At 39.5% G+C, this 23,401-nt stretch overlaps 2 protein-coding genes across 3 annotated transcripts in view; both read left to right on the top strand.

Annotated features, from left to right (window-relative positions):
• The first annotated feature begins 429 nt into the window (after window positions 1-429).
• Window positions 430-23,401, top strand: part of LOC127973601 (B-cell receptor CD22) — a 97,539-nt gene continuing 74,567 nt past the window's right edge. The window contains exons 1-9 of one of the 2 annotated variants that reach the window (XM_052577383.1): window positions 430-694; window positions 978-1,047; window positions 1,864-2,232; window positions 2,502-2,837; window positions 2,922-3,185; window positions 3,315-3,623; window positions 3,801-3,885; window positions 4,495-4,549; window positions 4,716-6,250. In XM_052577383.1, the coding sequence (XP_052433343.1) occupies window positions 1,002-1,047; window positions 1,864-2,232; window positions 2,502-2,837; window positions 2,922-3,185; window positions 3,315-3,623; window positions 3,801-3,885; window positions 4,495-4,549; window positions 4,716-5,030 (1,779 nt within the window). In that variant the 5' untranslated portion in view covers window positions 430-694; window positions 978-1,001 and the 3' untranslated portion in view covers window positions 5,031-6,250. Of the gene's footprint in view, window positions 695-977; window positions 1,048-1,863; window positions 2,233-2,501; window positions 2,838-2,921; window positions 3,186-3,314; window positions 3,624-3,800; window positions 3,886-4,494; window positions 4,550-4,715; window positions 6,251-23,401 lie in introns of those variants that run through there. The other variant, XM_052577382.1, reaches the window with a different exon arrangement.
• Window positions 13,771-23,033, top strand: LOC127973659 (uncharacterized). The gene is made up of 2 exons (XM_052577387.1): window positions 13,771-14,306; window positions 21,260-23,033. Exons 1-2 carry the CDS (start codon window positions 13,961-13,963, stop codon window positions 21,742-21,744), a joined length of 831 nt encoding a protein of 276 aa, XP_052433347.1. The 5' UTR covers window positions 13,771-13,960; the 3' UTR covers window positions 21,745-23,033.

Raw genomic sequence — 23,401 nt, 5'->3', positions numbered from 1 at the left:
TCAGAGCCCAAGCTTCAGCTAGACTGTGTTCCAGGTAGACTCAACAGGTTGCTCAAAGTAATAGAGTTCTTTGTTACCCTCTTAAATATTTCTATTTTTTCAGAGTACTGCCTACATGTCAGAAGTACATGCTTCACGGTTTCTGTTTCCGTACAATATGGACACATTCCTGTCTCATGTTTCCCTATTGTGTGTAAGCCGCTGTTCAGTCCTGTATGTCCTAACCTTAACCTGGCAAAGAGACATCCTTGGGACAGTGCAGTTTTACAGCCAAATACGCCAAACTGCCATGCACTGTGTTTTCTGACACAAAATTTGAGCTACAGTACTGGTTTATTTTTTTATTATTATTATTTGGACTTTTAAATATACCATAAAAGCTCAGTTCGTATTGACTTTAGGCTACACAAATTTTGCCATCATGGAAAGTGTAACATATTTGCATTAAGGTATTGACTGTTAAGAATGTTTGCATAGATTGTTCTGTTAATGAACAGCATGAAGGTTATAGATACAGTCACTGGTGAGAAAAAGAGGAAGTTTTGATTAGTCAAATATTAGTCATGCATTGAGTTATCTTCATAGAGCATAGCGGCTCTTAGTCTAAAAAAAAAAGAGTCTGTGTCACAACAGTCAGCTTTACTCTTTACCAATATTCAGAGGATTCCTCAAGCTTTTTTATCAGACTTCTCTGGTATGTAGTAGGACCTAAATGATAGTTTTAATATTTTCAGGTGTGTTGATTCTGATGTTTAAGATTCTGATGTTTTATTCTGTTCATTCATCTCTCCAAGAAAAATGTTTGTAATTTATTCAATTGATGAATTTATAAACTGAAAGTAATTATGATGATAAGTGATTATGAGAATGATATTTGTTTGCCTAAAATCATTCCAGAACAACAGTGTTGAGTGTGTGTTTGTATGTTGTTCATATTTGTATCATTTTTGTAAAGTGATTGTATCATCTCTACTTAGGTCTGACCATCTTTTAATAGCAAGATGAACGTAGCTGAGAAAATCAGCATTTTTGTCTTTCTCTTACAAGGTGCGTGTATATCTCTTTTAACTTCCACAATGTTTGTTGTTTCCTTTAGAGACTTAAAAAAATATTTTGTAAGATGAAGTAGAAGTAAACAACTGAAGCATTTATCCTGACTGTGTTTTATAACACCAGTGTGTTTAGTCTGTTGTATATAATAGGTCTAAATGGTTTAATTGCATAGGTGAAACATATTTGAATAATAGATTATACTCCTGTGCTCAAGTATTATTTTGGGGAATCTGTACTTCACTTGAGTTCTTTTAAAACAGAATACTTGTACTTTTACTTAATAACATATACAAGGAAAAAATGGTTACACTTTATTTTAATGTACAGTATCTATACATATACACAGATAGATACAGATAGAAACTATACATATAAATACTGAGTAATATTAATTAAGTACTTGTACTTACTATATGGTTGTAGGATTAGGATTTGGAAATTATGTAATTATGCATCATTAATTGTTATTATAATAGTAAGGACATGTAACATATGAAACAAGGACATCTTATAATAAAGTGTTACTGAAAAAAATTATAATTATTATTCCATTATAATTTAATGTAGGCTAAAAACTACAAAGCACATTATGTCAATCATCATGACTGACATTTTTCCTTAAAGTAAAATTTTTTTATTCCTCATGTGACTAACAAGTTGAACCTTTATTGTTAATGAATTAACTACAGTAATAGTTAATTAAATACATTTTAGTATAAATAAGTATATTTAAGTAAACAAAAAGTATATAATGTTTGTAGTTGTACATTTCATCATATGCTTAACATGTTTCTGTTGTGTGTGTTGTAGGTGTTCATTGTAGAGAGTTCAGCATCAGTCTGCCAGAGAAGATCGAAGCTCTCAGTGGATCCTGTGTGATCATAAAGTGCAGATTTGAGATTCAGGAAAAATATGACGAAGAACTCACTGAGAGTGCTGCTACAGGACTGTGGCTCAAAGATGGGACTAATTTGAACAACAACGTAGTGTTTAACTCCAAAAACCCTGCACCTAATCACTTTGAATGTGAAATAATTGGAAAACTACATGAGAAAAACTGTACCACAATTTTTTGCAATATTAATTCAAATCATAATGGTAATTATTACTTCAGGATTGAGGGTGAAGGTGGACTGAAATGGACATATACTACAACACTAGTTTCAATAGGTGTGATTGGTAAGTGACTTTATGACTGAAAATATTATGACAAATTGTCCTCTAGTACATTACAACAACATCTGTGCACCATCATTATCTAAAATGATGAAATGACAGAACAACATACGTAATGTATATGTATACCTTGTAGATTTATTCTTGAAAGAAGAATGACTGTGTCCTACCAAATTTCATTACATCCATTTTATTTGACAGCACAAACCTTTGAATCATATATGTCATATATATATATATATATATAAAAGATAAATCTGTGTGTTTTTCAGATTCTCCACCGAAACCCACCGTGCAGCTGTATGTGGATCAGAAGAAGGTGAAGGATCAGGAGGAGGTGTTGGAGGTGTTGGAGGTGTTTGAGGGGAGCTCTGTGAGTCTGCGCTGCTCTGCTGAGACTCTCTGCTCCTCTTCTCCACCAACTCTCACATGGAGCTCCACTCCCAGAATCCCCCTCAGTGAGAGCAGCAGACGAGAGGAGCTCATCTCTGATCTGAACTTCACTGCTACTCACCGTCAGCACAGAGTCACTTTCACCTGCACTATAACCTACCAGCTACAGGACCAGAACAAAACAGCACAGGACAGCATCACAGTACATGTTCAGTGTAAGTGAGGCTTTGAGATGCTTTTTAGTTTTTAATCATATTATTGTGATTTTTATTGTGAGGCCCTGAATTATTTCCCTTCAGATTCACCTAAAAACACATCAGTGTCTGTGCTTCCCTCCAGCTCTGTGTTGGAGGGCAGTTCAGTGACTCTGACCTGCAGCAGTGAAGCAAACCCAGCAGTGAACTACACCTGGTCCAGAGAGAGTGAAGGAGAGATGGAGCAGCTGAAGACTGGAGACACTCTTACCTTCGATAGGATCGACCTGAAACACAGAGGCTTGTACTACTGTACAGCTCACAACCAACATGGCACCCAAAACTCATCAGTGATGCTGGACATTCAGTGTGAGTAATAAAGGAACCGAGAAAATCTTTCAACCAAGTGCTTGTAAGCAATGTAAACTGCATAAAAAGTTACTAAGAAATATTTCCAATTGTGCTGCATAGAACATTCTCAATCTTTCTCTCTAATAGATGCTCCTCAGATCTCCACATCCTCCAGCTGTACCAGGACTGATGTAACTGTGTGTTTCTGTGAGGCTGATGGGAATCCCTCTCCTGAACTGGAGTGGCATCTGTCTGGACGTCCTGTCACTAACTCTTCAAACACGTTCATCAGTGAAGAGCGATTGAGCAGCACAGGCTTGAGGAGCTCCATCTCTCTTCACCAGTATCTCACAAACACATCCACTCTGCAGTGTGTCAGCAACAACACTCATGGCAATGACGAACAACTGTTTCATCTGGTTTTCATCACTCAAAACGCTCCATGCAAATATAAATGTAACAGTTAATCTGTTTTATTTATTGATATGGCAATGAATCAACTAGCCTACTGATTTTTTATTGAATAGACAACAATTATTCAGATATGTATGGTTAAATATATCATTGATACCAGAACAGCTGCTCTCTAGAATAAAGGAAGTTTCGATGAACTGTCACTTATTTATTTAATAGGGTTTAACATTAACTCCCTCCTGGTTGGAGTCGCAGCTGGAACTTCATTTATGGCAATCTTATGGGTCACAACACGGCTGTACAAGTAAGTAGACAGTGTGATTGCCTAATGTAAAAACGTATGTAAAGTATGATTTTAAGTTAACCCTAAGAAAGAAAAATAACAAAGGAGGTCTCTATAACAGACAGTAATGAGTTAAATGTAAAGCAAAGAAACTATTGCTGAACTCTCCTGGTTTTCCCACCATCTCCATTTCCCAGAAAACACCCTAATATTCTTGTATATGTCCACTAGAGTTTCAGAGACGATCTCAACAATGTCTCAAATTACAGTAGTGTCAGATTTGATGATTTTGGTCTGCAACCAAAAGTTTGAGCTTTTCAATGTAAACATTTTGTAAACTGCTTCCAAATACTTCCAAGATCAAATTGTCTTGGTCATCTACATTCATCTCATAGCTCTATGGAATAACTTTATGTCCAGAATTTAGTTTCTTGTGTTTTATTTCACCTAAAGAATTGTAGAAGAATCATCCGAGCCAACTCTATTATTTATTGGAGTAATATTTAACTTACTGTATATACCTTGTGTTTTACTATATTTAAAGCCTCCTGAGCTATAAAAGAGAAACCTCTAAGAAATAAAAAATTCTGATAAATGTTTTTTTTTTTAAATTATGAATAATTTCTTTAGATGTATCTTCAGGACTCAGAGTGGAGATAAAGCTGGACTGATTCAGACTGATGGGGTATGTTCCAATACATCAAACACACATGCTATTGATTCAGAAATATGTCAAACTCATAAACACCATACTGCTTTTACAATTATTTTCCTCACCCACTGACACATTTCAAGTGTCTTGTGCATAAAAGCTCTCAACTGATGATTCTCCATCTTTGTTCATCTTCTAGGCTGATTCGGTGGACATCAGGGGAGAACCTTTTTATGTTAATAAAGTTATGATGTCATCAGCTGAAGCCCCCATACTAAATCACCCAGAACCCTTACATTATTCAACAATTAACTTTACAAACACCGATCCAGAGTCAAACAACATCAGAGGCATCTCATCGCTTACTACTGAATATGCTGTGGTCCGATACTTTGGTCAAAACATAGAAGATAGCGAGGCAAAGATCAGAACGTTTCCCTCAATACCACACGGGGAAGCCATCTATCAGGTTCCTCACAAAGCAGCAGCCAAAGCAAAACTAGTGCAGACATGAACATAAAGCAAGGTGCATCAACGAATGCATGCAATATTTCTACAAACATGTCATATTTAATTAATTCAAATATGGATTTAAAGCTTACTATACTATGTCATTTCTGTTATTGTATTAGATAACAAACCAAAATGTATTTTTTAATGAACGCTACTATTATTATTTTGCTATGTTATTCAATCAATATTTAATCTGTGGGGCACTGCATGTGCAATAGTTGTTGTTGTTAATAGGCCTACTGCTTGCTGAATAGTCATTATGAAGTGTTTATGAAGTTGTCTCATCAGAAAAACATCCATGTTTACATAAGTGCATTCATGTATGCAACATAAAAAATAATATATCACTATTGAATCATATACCAACCTACTACACCTATATGATGATGTCAGTGTTACTTTTAGTAAATGAAGTGAATTCAGTTGCACCAGTGCTTAATGCCACACCTGTTTTGCATTAAAATATATATTGGTTTTCTTTGCAAATCATTTGTCTTGGCAAATTTACATGACATGAGTGATAATGCACTATATTTGAACTTTGACCTAGCTCTGCATATATGCAGCCTAACCCCTAATTTATACTTAACTTATGAGGACATAACCCATGTCCCCATTTTTCAAAACGCTTATAAATCATATAGAATTAGCTTTTTGAGAATGTAAAAATGCACAAAGTTTCTTGTGAGGGTTAGGGTTAGGTGTAGGGTTTGTGTAGGGTGATAGAATAAGAATTAATGATGATAAAAACCATTACGCCTATGTCCCCACTTTTCACAAAAACAAACGTGTGTGTGTGTGTGTGTTTAAACAAACAACAGGTCTTTGATAATTTCATGAATTCTTTGTGCATTTTAGTACAGCTTTAAAATAGGATGCAGTTTCAATATTATAATTTATTAGGATTACTATTATCATTTTTAAAAAATCTTTATCTGCAACTACCTATTTTACTTAGACAATTTTTTCTGCATTTATTATTTTTAAATGTATTAATTTTTTTCCATCAGTTATTCATACATTTTTGTGTCATTTTATTTATCAACTGTTGTATTGTTAATAACAATGTGTCTTTTCAAAGATTATTTTTTATCAAATATTTAGTTATTTTCTTTCTTTTTTTTATTAAAGATGAGTAGTGTGTATGTAACTTGTAGACATGTCTCAAGCAGGAAATAGTTTTGAGAAGCACTACACGCCACAGTGTTGCTTAAGGTGGTGAAGGATGTTTCTGCATATGATGCAACATTTTTGTTTAGAACTACATTGTAAATATAGCATTAAATGGGTAGTTCATAATTTACTCACCCATTCCAAACTTTGATCATTTTGTGCTTCCTTCCTTTATTTATTCATTGTATGTTTAAGCTGTTACAGGAATTCCTGGACTGATGTGATGAAAAGAGCAATTATAGATCTGATGCCAGTCAGTATGTTGTGTCACAGTTCTGGTCACAAACCACAGATTCACTCCATCTCTAATCAGCAGGCATTGCAACAGAGAACTAAACATAATTCATTTCTGAAGTCAAATTTTGACTGTGTTTTGTTTGAAAATTCTTCTTTTCAGTTTTTTTTGTTTGTTGAAAGGTTTGTCTACCTTTTCTTTCTTTTGAGTAAACAAACAGTTAAATAGCATCATTGTTCCTTTACTGGTCAACAGATTTAACTGTGGCTTAACTATTATTACAGTGTGGGATTACATTTTAAAATAAAAAATTTTAAGTTTATGTTTTCCTTTGTTGTCTCCATTAAAGGTGCCATCTGTCACATCTGGCAAAAAAAAATCAAGTTATACTCCACATTCCATACCAGATGGGGGCAGTATGCCTCAATAAAGTGAATTGGTCTACTCTAGAGTAACAAACGAGAAAGTGCATAGTCTCTATGCTCCGCCCCTACCTTCACAACAACACTACAGCCATAGCCGAAGCCTAAGAGGACGTTTTGCCTCCAGAGGAACGCTGGGTGATGTCAAGTGATTTTGATCTTCAATGATCTTCAAGCTTCAGTGATCTTCAAGCTACTCCCCTTCACCTTTACCAGTGAATATGTTCATATTCGTTTTGTTCATATTACATTTTGAGTTGTATATACACATTATTTGAATTAAATTAATTTGACAGACAGCATTCTGTCAACATCATTGGTCAAAATCAGACAGCTGATGTTGACCAAGCTAGCGCCAACCAACGTAACCAGAGTTGCCAACTTTTAAGCATTCACCGTGAGACACACGCAATTAACTCTTTTCACACGCTTTCACGCCACACATCAATTTTCTCACGCACAGAAAAACCACGAAGCAAAGAAGACACGGAGACCAACAGAGTAGACAGAGCAGGTTAGTTATGATATAGAAAAATGGGTTTTAGCTAGTTATAGCTAGCTAATTATCAAACGCAGCTACAGTTAGCCATCGCTAACATTAGCACGTTTATCGAACAGCCTTCGATACATTTCTATGTTATAGATTCCCGAAAAAAATACACAAACATATAAAACAAACTTCTAGCGAAACACTAACAGCATCTAACTTACCAATCCAAAAGAAATGTTGCAAGTTCGGAGTCAAACCTCATTTCTTTCAGGTCCATCAGTCGTCTCCAGCGATTAAAAGCAGTGCCGATGTTTACTCTGGTTCAGCTCTTTTTCTTATCAGATTTGATTTGTGATTCCGGGCGCGGTTGTTTCTCTGTAGCGGGTGGTTGTCTCTTGCCAAGGGCTTCAGTCACCCTTCCGCTCTCTTCCCTGAACTGAAATGAAGTAGTGGGCTGTACTTTCCACACAATTGACATCAGGTTCAAGTACGCCCACAAGCCGTGCAAGTTATTTGTGTATTGCAGGTTGGCTGGTGGTGGTTATGTTGCCCGCATACCGCCTCCCATGGTCGAAACTGGTATTACGACACCTGTCGGGCCGTGGCTAGTAATGCTAATGGTAATTAAGGTTGATATCTCTGCAGCACTATAAAAAAGAAAGGCAATGTTTTCAGTCAACCATTAATGTTGATGTACAATATGAAATGTTACTTCCTTTTTCCTGAGGTATCATCTTTGGCACATATTTGTGAAAAAACTTTTGCATCTTTTTTTTTTTTTTGAATGCAAAGGTGAGTTTTATGTTGTCACTGCTCTCAAACTCAAATAAAAGTATCTTAATCACAAAAAGTGAGAGAGGAATGAGGGTGGCTGATTTAATCCAGTTTTACATGTTGCTTCCATTTGTTTTTTTGGCTCAATTTGCTTTTGACCCATATGTTGATGTTCCTCACTGACTAAAGGGATGGACATCTGGACAGCAGAGAAAATAATTCGGTCCCACTTTATATTAGGTGGCCTTAACTACTATGTACTACTTACATAAAAAAAATAAGTACAATGTACTTATTGTGTTCATATTGTATTGTAAAACACTTTTGCTGCTATTGAGGTGGGATAAGGGTAAGGTTAGGGAGAGGGTTGGAGGTATAGGTAAGTTTAAGGGTGGGTTAAGGAGTAAAGTATGGGTCAACAGTGCAATTATAAATGTAATTACAGAAATTAAATACAGACGTAATTACATGTAGATTTTTTTAAATATAAGTACATTGTAAAAACATGTATGTACACAATAAGTACATTGTACTAAATTATGAATTAAAATGTAAGTACATAGTAGTTAAGGCTACTTAATATAAAGTGGGTCCAATAATTCTTCTTGGTTTTCTGTTGAAAGGTCTGAGTAAATTTCCATTCATAAACTAAATTTAATTTTCAGTTTTTAAATTTTTCAATTTTAAATTTAACTCTTTTCTTTATATTCATACATACATATATATATATATATATATATATATATATATATATATATATATATATATATATATATATATATATATATATATATATATATATATACATACACACAGACCTGAAGGAGTACACTGAAACTGTAAGTGCTTATATCAAAAAGTACATTGATGATGTTAGAGTCACCAAGACCATCACCATAAGTGATGTTCGTGGATGAACGCAGAGGTTTGTGGGCTGCTAATGTCAGGGTTGGTAAGGGAGGAACTCAAGTGCAGACAGGAATCGGGTTACACAGAGGATTTATTATATACAAAAAAGGGAAAAACAAAACCCACGAGGGGGAAAAAAAGGGCTAGGGTAGACACTAAATAATTTAACAAAAACTGAGTAGACAAGGTAAACACTCACTGCTAGACAAAAGACTTCTTAGAGGGGTTTCAAGGACAAGATATCTCAGGAGGCTGACAGGTAGGAACACATAAGTTGAACAATCACAAATGTGGAACAATGAACCGACGCAAGACAGAGCACACTAGGAGATCTAAATAGGGGAACAATTAAGACACGACAGGTGGCACAGATAGGACAATCACGACAAGACTAGGATAACAAGGGGGGCGGGGCAAGGGAATGAGACAACACAAGCACATGGCCCAAAGACAAGGCCATGTGCTTGTACACAAAACACGGGTCTGCCATGATCCTGCCTCAAGACTAGGAAAAATCAAGGACACGAGGGCAGAATCATGACAGAACCCCTCCCTTAAGGAGCGGCTTCCAGACGCTCCTCAAGGGAACATCAAACACGGGACATGACTGACATGACAGACTGGGACACAGACACAAACCAACAAGACATGACAAATAATAACAACGGCAAACATGAATACACAATGGCAGTGTTAGGGTGGCAAATCAAAAAAAACAAACAGGGAAGGGGAGGAGGCGGGACCACAAAGTTCATGGGGGACAGACCAGGGTGGGTGGGAGGGGCAGGAGTCTTAGGAGGACGGGACGGAGGCTGACGACGAGGGGTCCGGGCAGGTCTGGGTGGTGAGGGGTGGGGGGGGGGGACTCGGGACAACTGACAGAGGACATGACAGGAGCAAGTACAGGACGCGGGGCAACACTTACGGGACGCGGTGCAACAACAGGACACGGGGAGACCACATCTACTGGACACGGGGGGACCACATCTACTGGACACGGGGGGACCACATCTACTGGACACGGGGGAACCACATCTACTGGACACGGGGGGACAACAGGACACGGGGGGACAATGGCTGGACACTCGGGATTTCTGGGGACAGGGTCAGGGGACAAGACAGGACTGACGGGGACTTCTAATATTTGAACAAGACGGGACAAATAATCAGACAAAGCTTTAGCAGCTATGATAACTGGCATCTCCTTACGAGATGAGACAGACTGTACTAGAGTTTCTGCTGCAGAGTCGGCCGCGGCTCTCTCCTCCGCTCTCACGACTGCAGACTTGAATACAGCTCTCTTCTTTGCCGGCTCGGGCACGCCAGCGCTCACCGCTGCTGGCTCGGGCACGCCAGCGCTCTCCGCTGCTGGCTCGAGCACGCCAGCGCTCACCGCTGCTGGCACGGGCACGCCAGCGCTCTCCGCTGCTGGCACGGGCACGCCAGCGCTCTCCGCTGCTGGCACGGGCACGCCAGCGCTCTCCGCTGCTGGCACGGGCACGCCAGCGCTCTCCGCTGCTGGCTCAGGAGGAGACAGGGTCACAGGACCGGCAGGCCCCTTCTTCTTCCTCTTCCTCCTTGGGCGCGGTGCAGAGGCCACAGCTGGGTCAGATGCGGGTTGGGGGAGTTTGGTCTCGGGCAGGGCAGACTCGGACGCCGAAGACTCTGAAGCTGACTCCCATGAAGACCGTCTCCCTCGCTTGTTGGGGAGACTGAAGGCAGTGGGAGGTGCCTCAGGATTTTGGGAGGGACTTGCCTGATCCCCCAGGGTTGCCACGGCCAGGACACGACCCTCTGGGATCGTTGGCAGCTGGGTAAGTGGAGGGGACCTCTGTGGCTCCTCCTGGGAGATGCTCTCCCACAGCCGGGCATAATTTTGGAGGATCCATTCCCCCTCGGGCGAGTATGGGAGGGTGACCCCCTTCCTGTCGGTGGGGGATGACATCCAACATTGACGACGGAACTCCAACAGGTGTTGGAGCTCAGGGGACCTCCTGCCTGCTGAGTTCCTTTTTGGTCGGTTCATTCTGTCAGGGTTGGCAAGGGAGGAACTCAAGTGCAGACAGGAATCGGGTTACACAGAGGATTTATTATATACAAAAAAGGGAAAAACAAAACCCACGAGGGGGAAAACAAGGGCTAGGGTAGACACTAAATAATTTAACAAAAACTGAGTAGACAAGGTAAACACTCACTGCTAGACAAAAGACTTCTTAGAGGGGTTTCAAGGACAAGATATCTCAGGAGGCTGACAGGTAGGAACACATAAGTTGAACAATCACAAATGTGGAACAATGAACCGACGCAAGACAGAGCACACTAGGAGATCTAAATAGGGGAACAATTAAGACACGATAGGTGGCACAGATAGGACAATCACGACAAGACTAGGATAACAAGGGGGGCGGGGCAAGGGAACGAGACAACACAAGCACATGGCCCAAAGACAAGGCCATGTGCTTGTACACAAAACACGGGTCTGCCATGATCCTGCCTCAAGACTAGGAAAAATCAAGGACACGAGGGCAGAATCATGACAGCTAAAGACCAGAGATGAAGCAGCCCTCAAAACAGCAAGAGCCAATCTGTCATTGGCATCAAAAATCCAAAACGGTCATATGCTCAAAAAAAATAAAAATAAAAAATCACTTCACAGACAGCAGAGACACACAGAGCCTGTGGCAAGCCATTCAGACCATCACTGACTACAAGCGCCCGCCACAGGCCTGTGATGACTACACATCCCTTCCGGATGCACTCAACCACTTTTATTCATGGTTTGAAATGCAGAATGACACACCTGCACAAAAACTGCCCATACCTCACAACGACCAGGTGCTCTGTCTGTCTCCAGCCAACATTAACCCACGCAAGGCTGCGGGTCCTGACGACATACCTAGCCATGTACTGAAAGACTGTGGTGCACAGCTGACAGATGTCCTAACAGATATCTTCAACACCTTGCTGAGCCATGCAGTCGTCCCCACATGTCTCAAATCTACAACCATTACACCTGTGTCCTGTCTGAACGACTTCCATCTCATAGCACTGACTCCAATCATGATGAAGTGCTTTGAGAGGCCTCCCCAACACACTCCAGTTGGCATACTGTCAAAACCACTCTACAGTCGATGCAATTTCCTCCACCATCCACCTGACTTTTACCCACCTAGAAAATAAAGACTCTTATGTCAGAATGTTGTTCATCGACTTCAGCTCAGCATTCAATACATTAATCCCGCAACAGCTCATTAATAAACTAAACCTGTGGGTGCTTAACAATTTCCTCTGTAATTGGATGCTGGACTTTCTAACTGGACTCAGTCCGTTTCAGCCACAACACTTCGAGCACTACCACACTGAGCACAGTTGCCCTGCTCTTCACGCTGCTGACCCACGACTGCACGGCCAAGTTCAGCTCCAACGACATTACCAAGATTGCGGATTACACAACTGTGGTATGTCTCATCAGCCATGAAATGATGAATGTGCACTACAGAGAGGAAGTGGCACAGCTGGCTGAATGGTGTGACATTGACAACCTGTCTCTCAATGTGCAGAAGACAAAGGAGGTTGTGATGGACTTCAGGAGAAACTCTGTTGATCACCCCTCACTAACCATCGACAGCACGACTGTGGAGAGAGTCAGCAGCACTAAATTCTTGGGGATGCACATCACAGATGATCTCACCTGGACCACCAACACTGTGTCACTCTCCAAGAAGGCACAACAGCGTCTACACTTTCTCCGCCGGGTGAAAATAACAAGTCTCCCTCCACCCATCCTCACCACATTCTACAGAGGAACCATAGAGAGGGTGCTGACCAGCTGTATCACCGGTACAGGAACTGTGAGCGGTGAACACAGATGCAAAGATCATCGGTGCCCCTTTCCCCTCCATCCTGGACATTTTCCTCACACGATGCTCCAGCAAAACCAACAGTATCATGAAGGACCCCACCCATCCCTCACAGAGCCTCTATGGTACCAGAACATCAGAACCCGCTCCGCCAGACTGCTCAACAATTTTTTCCCTCAGGTACTGAGAGCCCTGAACTCAAACCACGCCACCCTCCTCTAAAACCCCACACCAACTCCCTACATCCTGAAACATGACCCATCTCACCTCCACCCCCCAAACATCCCCCAATTTTTCCACATCACAAAAAACTGTCTGAAACTTTTTTTTGCACTAAATATCATTTTTCACTGTTCCCCAGCCAGCGACGTTCGATGTTGCTCTCTGTATTTGTACAATATTATGTGAAGTATTCGTATATTCTATATATATATATATATTTTCAGTCTATGTATAGGTAAACATTTCTGGATAGTATATTCATATTCAAAATGTGTCAGAAGGTTAGTTGTGTTTAGGTATAGTATTATGTGAAGCATTTGTATAGTCTGTATTTTTTAGCTTATGTATAGGTAAACTTTTATATATAGTATATTTATTGTCAAAATCTGTCAGTAGGTTGGTTGTGTATAGGTTTATACTGTATTACATCATTATTGTATGTCTATATTTATGTAGCACCGTGGTCCTGTGAGGCAAGACATTTCGTTCCACTGTATGTCCACACAACTAGCGGAGTGACAGTAAACCTCAACTTGAATTTCTGTTGTTCATGTTTTCCTCAAAGGACTGAAGTTTTTTTTTACCTGTTTGTGCTTGAGCGTATGGGGTTGACGAAGCAACAGGCCTGCCTTGTAAAGGCAGTTGGTATTGTGGAAGATTTTTATTGGTGGGATTTTGCTCAATCAAGTATAATCAAGATGAATCTAGTCATATATATACATACGTGTTTTATTCCATTAGAATCATATAGCCTTTGTGTGAAAGGAATGTGCCTAAGTCTGCAAAAAACATCCGGACCCCCACTTTTCTTTACCATAGCAAGTCTCAGGAAACATCTGGAAAAACATGCAATGGGTCTCTTCTCTTTACCATAGCGTCTCCCTAGGGAGGGATCAAAATTGCAAGCCTAAGGAAAAGTTTGACTATTTGGAAACGCCCTATATGGGGTATATAATGAGATGCAACCTAGCATTCGAGAGATCCCTTGCAAGGGGGCTCGACTTTGTTTTGCTTGAAATAAAGTCTTTTCTTCTGAGAGAAAAATCCCTGACTGAGTTTGATTCTTCTGAGAGCCGGCAAAAGACACCACAGATTTGGCACCCCAGATGGGACTGGACAAGAGTGACAGAGTGGACAACCGCTTTTGAGCTGACCAATGATCAACACAACCGGGTGGCCACCATAAAACAAGGTAAGCATTTTTGCTTATAGAATTCGTTTGTGTTGGTTGAGGTCAGTTCTGAGTGGTAAGGACACTTAAAATCTACTCTTCCAAATTTAGAAAAAATAGGATATCCAAATTGAAAAAGGGGTTTTACTCCAGAAGAAATAACTGCATGCACATATTTTGTTTATTAATAGGAAAGCCTTGTAAGGTAACCTAGATTTAAAACAGAAATAGTGTAGGCAAAAAGGACATTGTAAAATCTGTGTTTATTGGATAGCTGTACCAAGTAGGACAGTGATAAACGGATAAGCAGATTAAGGAATCGCGAGAAAAAGTCCCACGGATACCGCTTTGAGAAAGTATAGGTGAAATTCTCAAAGGACAGAAATAGGTGGGCCCTTAAGGAGCTCTAGGAAGAGCTGTGTTTTGTTGTGTGGATGTATCTGTGTCGGATGAATGAATTTGTGATTGGTGATGAATGTATGAACAAATAAATTCCGTATTGAGTGGGTAAGGGTTGAGCACCGTTCCTGGACCTTCACTTAAGTGTGAACTGGCAGAATTGGACTCAACCAATATCCACTTGAGAGGGATGAATGTATGATGAGCCTTGATAATAAAAGGACAATTAATGACTGATTATCCCTTAGATAAAGGGAAAAAGTATGCAAGCATAAGCACTCTGGCTCAATAAAGAGTGTAGCAAGTGTGAATGGGCTTAGGGAAATAGTATCAATAAAGTTTGAACCGAGATCTATAATAGAGTTTTGCATTTTGGATGTCTGTGTGAAAGGGGAGAACATTTTCTGAGCCCAGTCCAGTGGGAGTGAGAGCAAGGGAGGAAGTTCCCACATTAAAGTTTTAATACATGGGTGGACAAAAAAGGAAAGAAAAGTAAAAATAAAAATAAAGAATTATTGTTAGAAATAGTTATCTACAAAGTGATAATAAAATAGAGTAAATAAAATAGACAGTTAAATAATAATATAAATTTAAGAAGTGTAAACGCATGAGACAATAAAAAACTAAATTCAAAAGGGTATAACACATAAAAAAGAATAGAAAGTAGGGTGAAATGGGTAAAAAATAGTTAAATTCAGTAAAAGGAAAAGAAGAAATTGTAACCAAGTTATTATATAAAACTAAAAAGTTGATTTTTGGTGGTAATAATATAAATAAAGATATGGCAGCCACACCAGTGGAAATCATTGGATTAAAAAATCCACTGTGTAAAGCGCAAATAGACAAAATCTCAAAAAAATGGCAGAAGAGAACAAAAAATATGACGACAAAATGGCCAAAGGAAGGGACATTTGATGTGGCATTGTGTGAGGAAATGGAAACTCTAATAAAAAATTATAAAACTAAAAGCATCAATATGAAAAAAGAAAAAAGAGAAACAAAAAGGGAAAAAGAGAAAGAAATACTTGCGCTGTTTAAAAAAGAAGGTGAAGATATGTTGAAGAGTATAAAACAGGCTAGGAAAGTCCTGAAGGAGGCAGAGAAGGATAACATTAGAAAAGAAAAGAAATATGCAGACCCCCCTCCTTATCTGCCTTTAGCAAGAGAATTCCCAATACTCAAGGGAACCATGGAGGTAACAGGAGAACTAGAGTTAGAAGGGCAGTTAGAGATGGATGATAGAGAGGAACCAGCTGTAAAAACACAGAGGCAAACCAGACAGGAAAGTGCAGAAGGTTTGCAACTTGACTGTTACAGACAAGCACGTACAGCGTTAGAAAAAATGAAAGCAAGTCAGGAAGATAAAACCTGGTTTGAGGAAGGATTAGAAAGAAAACGGAGGGAAGATAGAGATATTGTAGCACAAGTACAAGCTTTGGAAGAAGAAATGGAAGAGAAAATTAGAGAATCAGGGAAGAAGATCAGAGAGGTAAATAAGTTGGAGAGAGGAAAGAGTAAGTTGTTCTACGGTAGTGAGGATGAGAATCAGGCAGAGGAGTTATTTGATAACAGTAAATGGGAACAGGGCAGAGATAAAGGGACACTTAGACCACTGGCCGCACAGCTCCCAATTTTAATCAAGGGTGAGCAGGGACAGTATGTCCCCTGGGCTTCACAGGACCTCGAGGGGCTTGTCACTCGTCTTCCTGATATTCATGAGGGTGCAGGGAAATTCATTAAAGTGTTTGAAGAGGAAACAATGGGAAAGCTATTGGCAGTGGGAGATGTTAAAGCTCTGCTGGCTAAAATTATTGGAGGGACAAAGATGGATGAAATTCTTCTTACAACGACTCTAAACAGAGCAGTGAACTCTCACAATATGGATGGGATTGTTTTTGATGCATTCCGCCCAGCAGTATGGCAGGCATTGCGTGCGGAGTATCCGATCAGACTGAATCCTAAATCACTGAAGGGAGAAGGAATTGGAGATTTAGAGAATCCAACCACTTATGTCCAAAAAGAGCTGAAAAGGTGGAAACAAGAAACTGAGGGGGATCCCGAGGGAGACCCATTAATGTCAACATTGTTTAGACAAGCTGTGATTGATGCTATGCCGCCAGCGGTAAAAAGCAAGCTGGAGGATGTGGTCGGTTTAACTTCTAAAACACACAAAGAGTTTTGTGACCATGTGTCTCATGCAGTGGAACAGCAAAGAAAAAATGAACTAAAACTTAAAAGTCAAGAGAAAGAGTTACAACGTAAACTAACTCAATTACAGCTTGAAGAACTCACAAAAAAGAATAAGAAAAATATTCAAGCTTCAGTAACAAATGCAACAGCAGAACAAATGACTCTAGTACCTCCAGTAATTGCTCCACAACCTACTATTCCGTCAAGTCCACTTACAGCAGTTCCTCCGAATGAACACTTGAACTCTGTGCCCATAATAAACGTTTATACTCAACAGCCAGGACAAATGGGATGGAGAAAAAACCCCATACAGCAAAGAGGCAGAGGCAGAGGCAGAGGCAGAGACAGGCCTCCACCATTGTGCTGGGGTTGTGCGCAGCCCGGACACATCAAAGCTGACTGTCCAACTCAACAATGGCCACAGCAACCTCAGGGTAGAAGGGAGATGAGCTGGCAACAGCCTACTCAGGGTCCAGTGCAGGGCCCAGTAAACCCTTGGGGAGGTCCCAATCCAGGCTATTAGGGGTGCCCAGAGAATCCTAAAGGGGAGAGTCAGCTTCCAATTTTATCAACAAAAGCTGATCAAGAGCCTATTATGCAGATTAAAATAGAGGGAGATTCATTTCCATTTTTGGTTGATACGGGGGCAAATTTAACGTGCATTAATTTGAAATATGCTTCACATCTCCCCTTGTCTGGAAAATTTGCAAAGACAATAGGATTCTCGGGAAAAATGCAATTGATTCCCATAACAGCTCCAGTGTGTCTACAAACAAAAGATCAAAGTATAACAATGCCCATTCTGGTATCAAATCAAACTCCTATTAATTTGTTAGGAAGAGATGCATTATGTAAATTAGGACTACAAATTTGGTGTTCTCCAGAAGGTATATATATTGATTCAATAGGAACAGAAAAACAAATGATGGTTGCAGAGCCAAAAGCAAATGTTTTTTGGATAGGACAGATAGAACAAGATGTGAGACAGACGGTCAATAAATGGGGAAAGTTTATTGAAGCACAGATACCTGAAGCACAGCTATCAAAGTCAGAATTTCATTGCACAATGATGTATGATCAAGAAAGAGATGAAAATATAGAACAGAAATGGCAAAAAGAAACAAAAGGACAGCAGATTGAGATAGTCTCCCAGTACATCATCATAGGTAAGGAGGGAGCAGCTTTAAACATACCAGAAAGTGAATTTGTCAAAAAATGGTTCAATGTAAATAACTCTGTCCCGCATATTGCAGTATATGTAGGAAGAAATTGGGAAGCGAAAGATTTAGGACCAATGATGAAAAGGGCAGAACAAAGCAAATGGGAATCAACAGAAAACCCATTGATTTTTCATTCAGCTGACAAAAATTACATCAAAATTCTGTGTGCAACCAGTTTGCTGGGAATTCCACAGGAAGTAGTTATCAGCCAAAAGAAAGTGACACAGATGACTACAGCATCTGATTTAATAAACACAAATGAGACTGAATTATTTAAGGAAATGGAGTGTCAGGTACCATCTGAACTATGGTCTCAACATGACACAGATATTGGATTAATAAAATCAGCAAATCCAGTAAGAGTTCAACTTAAGCCAAATGCACGTCTGCCTAGAAAAGCACAATATCCTTTACGAGCAGATGCAGAAGCAGGAATAAAGGACACAATTGAAGGCTTAGTGAAGGCAGGGGTATTGATAGAAACTACTAGTTACTGTAATACTCCAATTATGCCTGTAATCAAATCAGACAAAACCAGATGGCGACTTGTTCATGATTTACGAACAATAAATGAAATAACGGAAGATATGCCAGCTGAGGTACCAAACCCACACACTTTATTGACAAATGTCCCTCCTGATGCCAAATACTTTACTGTAATTGATCTTTGCTCTGCCTACTTCAGTGTACCGCTTGCAGAAGAGAGTAAATATTTGTTTGCATTCACACATGCAAATAAGCAATATACATATTCTAGACTACCTCAGGGATATAAACATTCACCACATATATTCAACAAGATTTTGAAGGATGATTTAGAAGACCTTGTAATAGACGGTACACTATTACAATACATGGATGATTTAATTATCTGTTCTACCTCACTAGAACAATGTCACAAAGACTCAATTAAGGTGTTGACAAAATTAGCAGAAGGAGGACACAAGGTGTCTAAAAACAAATTGCAGTATTGCCAGCCTCAAGTGGAATACTTGGGAAGATTAATTGCATTTGGTACACGAGCTATAGCTCCAGCTCAGTTAGAAGGTATAAGTAAAACACCGTTACCTCAGACAGTAGGACAAATGATGACATTTCTAGGAATGACAGGCTTTAGTGCCGATTGGATAGAGGACTATGCAGTAAAGACAGGGCCTTTGAGAGAAATGATGAAACAAGCAGGATTACAACATTTAAGAAATCCATTAAAATGGAACACAGATGCCTTACTAGCATTTGAAGCAATAAAAAAAGAATTACAACAGGCCCCTGCCCTGGGAATGGCAGAATATGATAAAATGTTTCATCTTTATGTGGCAAATAGAGTTGATGGTTATGCATCAGCTGTATTAATGCAAGAGACCTGTAGTGGGAGGAAAAAACAGCCTATAGCATACTACAGCACAAAGTTAGACAATGTAGCCCAGGGATACCCACCATGTTACCAACAGGGTTTAGCTGCAGTGTATTATGCTTATGAAAAAGCATCCACAATAACTATGGGGTATCCAGTAACAATATATACCCATCACAAAGTTGTGGAATTAATAGAACAAGGGAAATTTGTTCTGACACAAGCTCGAATTCTAGCCTATTCCTCATTACTCACATATCCAGATGTTACCATTAAAAGATGCCATACAGTCAATCCGGCTGAATTAATTCCTTTGGCTTTCGAAGGAGAACCTCATGAGTGTGTGAATGAGTCCTTGGCATTTACTAGATTACGACCAGATCTAGAATCAACACCCATTACTGAAGCAGAAGTAACTTATTTTGTAGATGGTTCTAGCTTTAGGGATCACGAAGGAAATCATACAGGATATTCAGTAGTGAAGAAAAACAAAAAATAATTTGAATCTGTGATATCACAACATTGTGTACAGCCCTGCTCTGCTCAATTAGCAGAATTAAAAGCTCTCACAACTGCATGTCAGTTAGCAAAAGGACAAACTGCTAACATTTTTACAGATTCAGCGTATGCTCATGGTGTATGTCATCTATTCGGAGCAGTGTGGAAACAAAGAGGTTTCAAAAAGAGTGATGGGACTCCCATCCAACATAGTGAACAAATAGGGCAATTGATTTCTGCTATGATGCTACCAAAACGACTAGCAATAATCAAATGTCAAGCACACAAGAAGGGAAATGACTATGTCATCAAAGGAAATAATGCAGCAGATCTAGAAGCTAAAAAAGCTTCAGGGTGTCAGGTAGCAGTATTAGCACCTGTTGTACTTATCGAGCCTCATCCTCAATTGGATGACATTATTCGAATACAACAACAAGCAGGCCCATATGAACAATCAATGTGGCATCAAAGGGGAGCTAAAAAAGACTCACAGGAGATCTGGCGTACACATGAAGGACACATTGTTGCACCTACTTCACTGTTGAATATTCTTATTACAGATGCACATGGTTTTGACCATTGTGCAAGGGGAGAAGTAGTAAGAAAAATTAAACAGCAAGGATATTGGTCTCCTTATTTATATGCAATGGTGGATGAATTTTTGTCCACATGTGAAGTATGTGCTAAATACAATGTAAGAAAAGGCATGGTGACACCAATAGGCCATATTCCAACACCTGAAGGCCCCTTTAAACATCTTGTATGTGATTATGTAGATATGATAAAGCGTGTACAAGGCAAAAGATACATGCTGGTTATCATAGACAGGTTTAGCAGGTGGGTGGAAGCAGTACCATCCGCGGATTTAGGAGCAGGAACTGTAATTAAATTCCTAACAAGAGAGGTAATTCCTAGATTTGGAATTCCATCAGAAATAAGTTCAGATAATGGGTCGGCATTCATACAAAAAACTGTGAAACAAGTGTTGCAACAATTAAGAATAAAACAGAGACTAGGATGCGTTTATAGGCCTCAGTCACAAGGGATAGTGGAGAGAGTTAATGGAGTGATCAAGGCCAAAATAAACAAAATATGTGAAAGTACTAAACTTAATTGGATTGATGCATTACCGCTCGCACTAATGAGCTATCGCATGCAAACTAACAGAAACACGCACTTAACACCGCATGAAATGCTTACGGGTCGACCCATGCCTGTGCCATATTGTAGAGGTCCCTATAAAGGACCGCCTCTAGAACAATTACAAATGGAACTTCGCTCTTATATGAAGAAACTAACTGCCATACATAAAGCTATCTATTTACAGGAAAAAAGAAAAGAGCCCAGTGAGGAATCGGAGACGGCCTGTCCAGTTGTTCCAGGGGATCAAGTTTATCTGAGGGTATTCCGGCGAAAATGGAATGAGCCCAGGAGAGAAGGACCCTACACAGTGGTGAGAGCTACTCCTACAGCAGTCCAAGTGGAGGGAAGCACAACCTGGTATCATCTAAACCACTGTACTAGAGTCCCCACAGGAAAGGCAGAAAGAAAGGAAAGCAGACAACCAGACAATGCAGGAGAGAGCAATGAGGAAGAATCAGAGACACATGATGAAGTGCAAACTGACGAGAGCTCTTTCCTCCTGTCAGACAAACTGGAGAGGACAGAGAATCAGTCTGACAACATGTCTGAAGACCATCCTATGCCTAATGCATCTCATAATGCAGACTCAAACTCAACCGATAGAAAGCAACCTGACTTCCCTTCAATTGACTTTACAACCTTTGAACAAAAGTGACAATGTGATCAACTCAACAGAACCAATGGTAATCAAAAATCGTAGAGACATTGATTATGATGTTCAAGGTGATGAAGACGTTAGTCAAATTGATGCATTATGGGATACAGCCCAAAACAATGAATGGTATAAATGGGCAGCCTTTACAGCTAAAGAAACAGGAAAAGAAAATTGCTTGCTGTGCTCCAAATCTCCGTTAAACAAAGTAATAGCCATACCAAATCCATATGACTACCGAAAATGTGCCCAATTTGGGAGAAACTTTTGTCATTTAACAGATTTTACCAGGCCATATTGTATTGCTGAATGCCTTGGATTTTTAGGAAATCCTAAATTAACAGATTATTTCTTTAGACCACTCTGGGGATCCTGGTGTCAGTATTCAGATATAGGTCAAAATATAAAAATTGAAAAACAAAAAGTAGAGATTCCAAAATGGTATAGCATAGATTATAAACAAGAATATGAGTGTTTCCATAAACCAAAAGGAACCCAAGATGTGGGTAAATTCAAAGGAAGATGTGCTATTATTTGGTATATAGATAAGAAAAATTCTTGGAAATCAGGAGTTCCTTCTAGAGCTCCAGAACTTTTAGCATTCGGAACAACTAAAGGAAGTAAGATAGCACCTGAAAAATGTGAAAATCAAACTATAGCCTTACCTCCAATAGAAATTTATGAAGATCAATCATTAATAATAGCAGATTTCTTTTGGATCTGTGGAGGGGAAATACTATTGCCTTCTTTACCAGTTGGATGGAAAGGTATATGTGTAAGAGTACGGTTACTTCAAGAAGTTAGCATGGCACAATGGGGAACAGAACAGAGCACAAACAAGGAAGACAATAGAACTAAAAGAGGATACGAGCCAGACCCCAATGTATATTTAGACTCAATTGGACAACCAAGAGGAATTCCTAATAAATTCAAGGCAAGAAGTGAAATAAAAGGAGGTTTTGAGTCAATCCTGGTTTGGATCACACCAAACAAAAATACAGAGTGGATTAATTATATCTATTATAATCAACAAAGATTCATTAATTATACTGATGAGGCCTTAACCTTATTAGGCGACCAAGTGCATGCAACAAGCAGAATGACATGGCAAAACAGACAGGCTCTTAATTGGCTCTTGGCAGACAAGGGAGGAGTTTGTGTTATGTTTGGAGATCAATGTTGTACATTCATCCCAAATAACACCGCCCCTGGAGGAGCTTTCAGTGAAGTTATGACAAAAATTAAAAAATTAAGAAATGAAATTACAACAAATGCCGGAAGAGACCAACACATTAGGGATTGGATTGATGTGAGATTTGGAGCATGGGGAGCATGGTTTGTTAAACTAGGGATGTTCTTAGGAGTTGCCATATTAATAGGAGGATTATTATTTTGCTGTGTATTACCTTTATTAAGATCATTAATCATCAATGCTACTGTTAAGCAAATGGGAGTGATAAAAGTCCCAAATAATCAACAAAGGATCATTGAAAAGAGTCTGGAGGAATACTATGAAGGATGGCTAAACAAACGGAACTTAAATGAGCAAACTTTTGATGATAGTTCTATTGACTCTGAGGATGTTGAAGATGTCTAAGGGTGAACCATACCCTGGATATAAGTGCCAGTTGAACTTTGGCCCAGGGAGGCTCTTTACGAT

Source organism: Carassius gibelio, chromosome A4 (assembly GCF_023724105.1).
Source record: "Carassius gibelio isolate Cgi1373 ecotype wild population from Czech Republic chromosome A4, carGib1.2-hapl.c, whole genome shotgun sequence".
Classification (NCBI taxonomy): domain Eukaryota; kingdom Metazoa; phylum Chordata; class Actinopteri; order Cypriniformes; family Cyprinidae; genus Carassius; species Carassius gibelio.
This window is presented reverse-complemented; position numbering and strand designations above follow the sequence as displayed.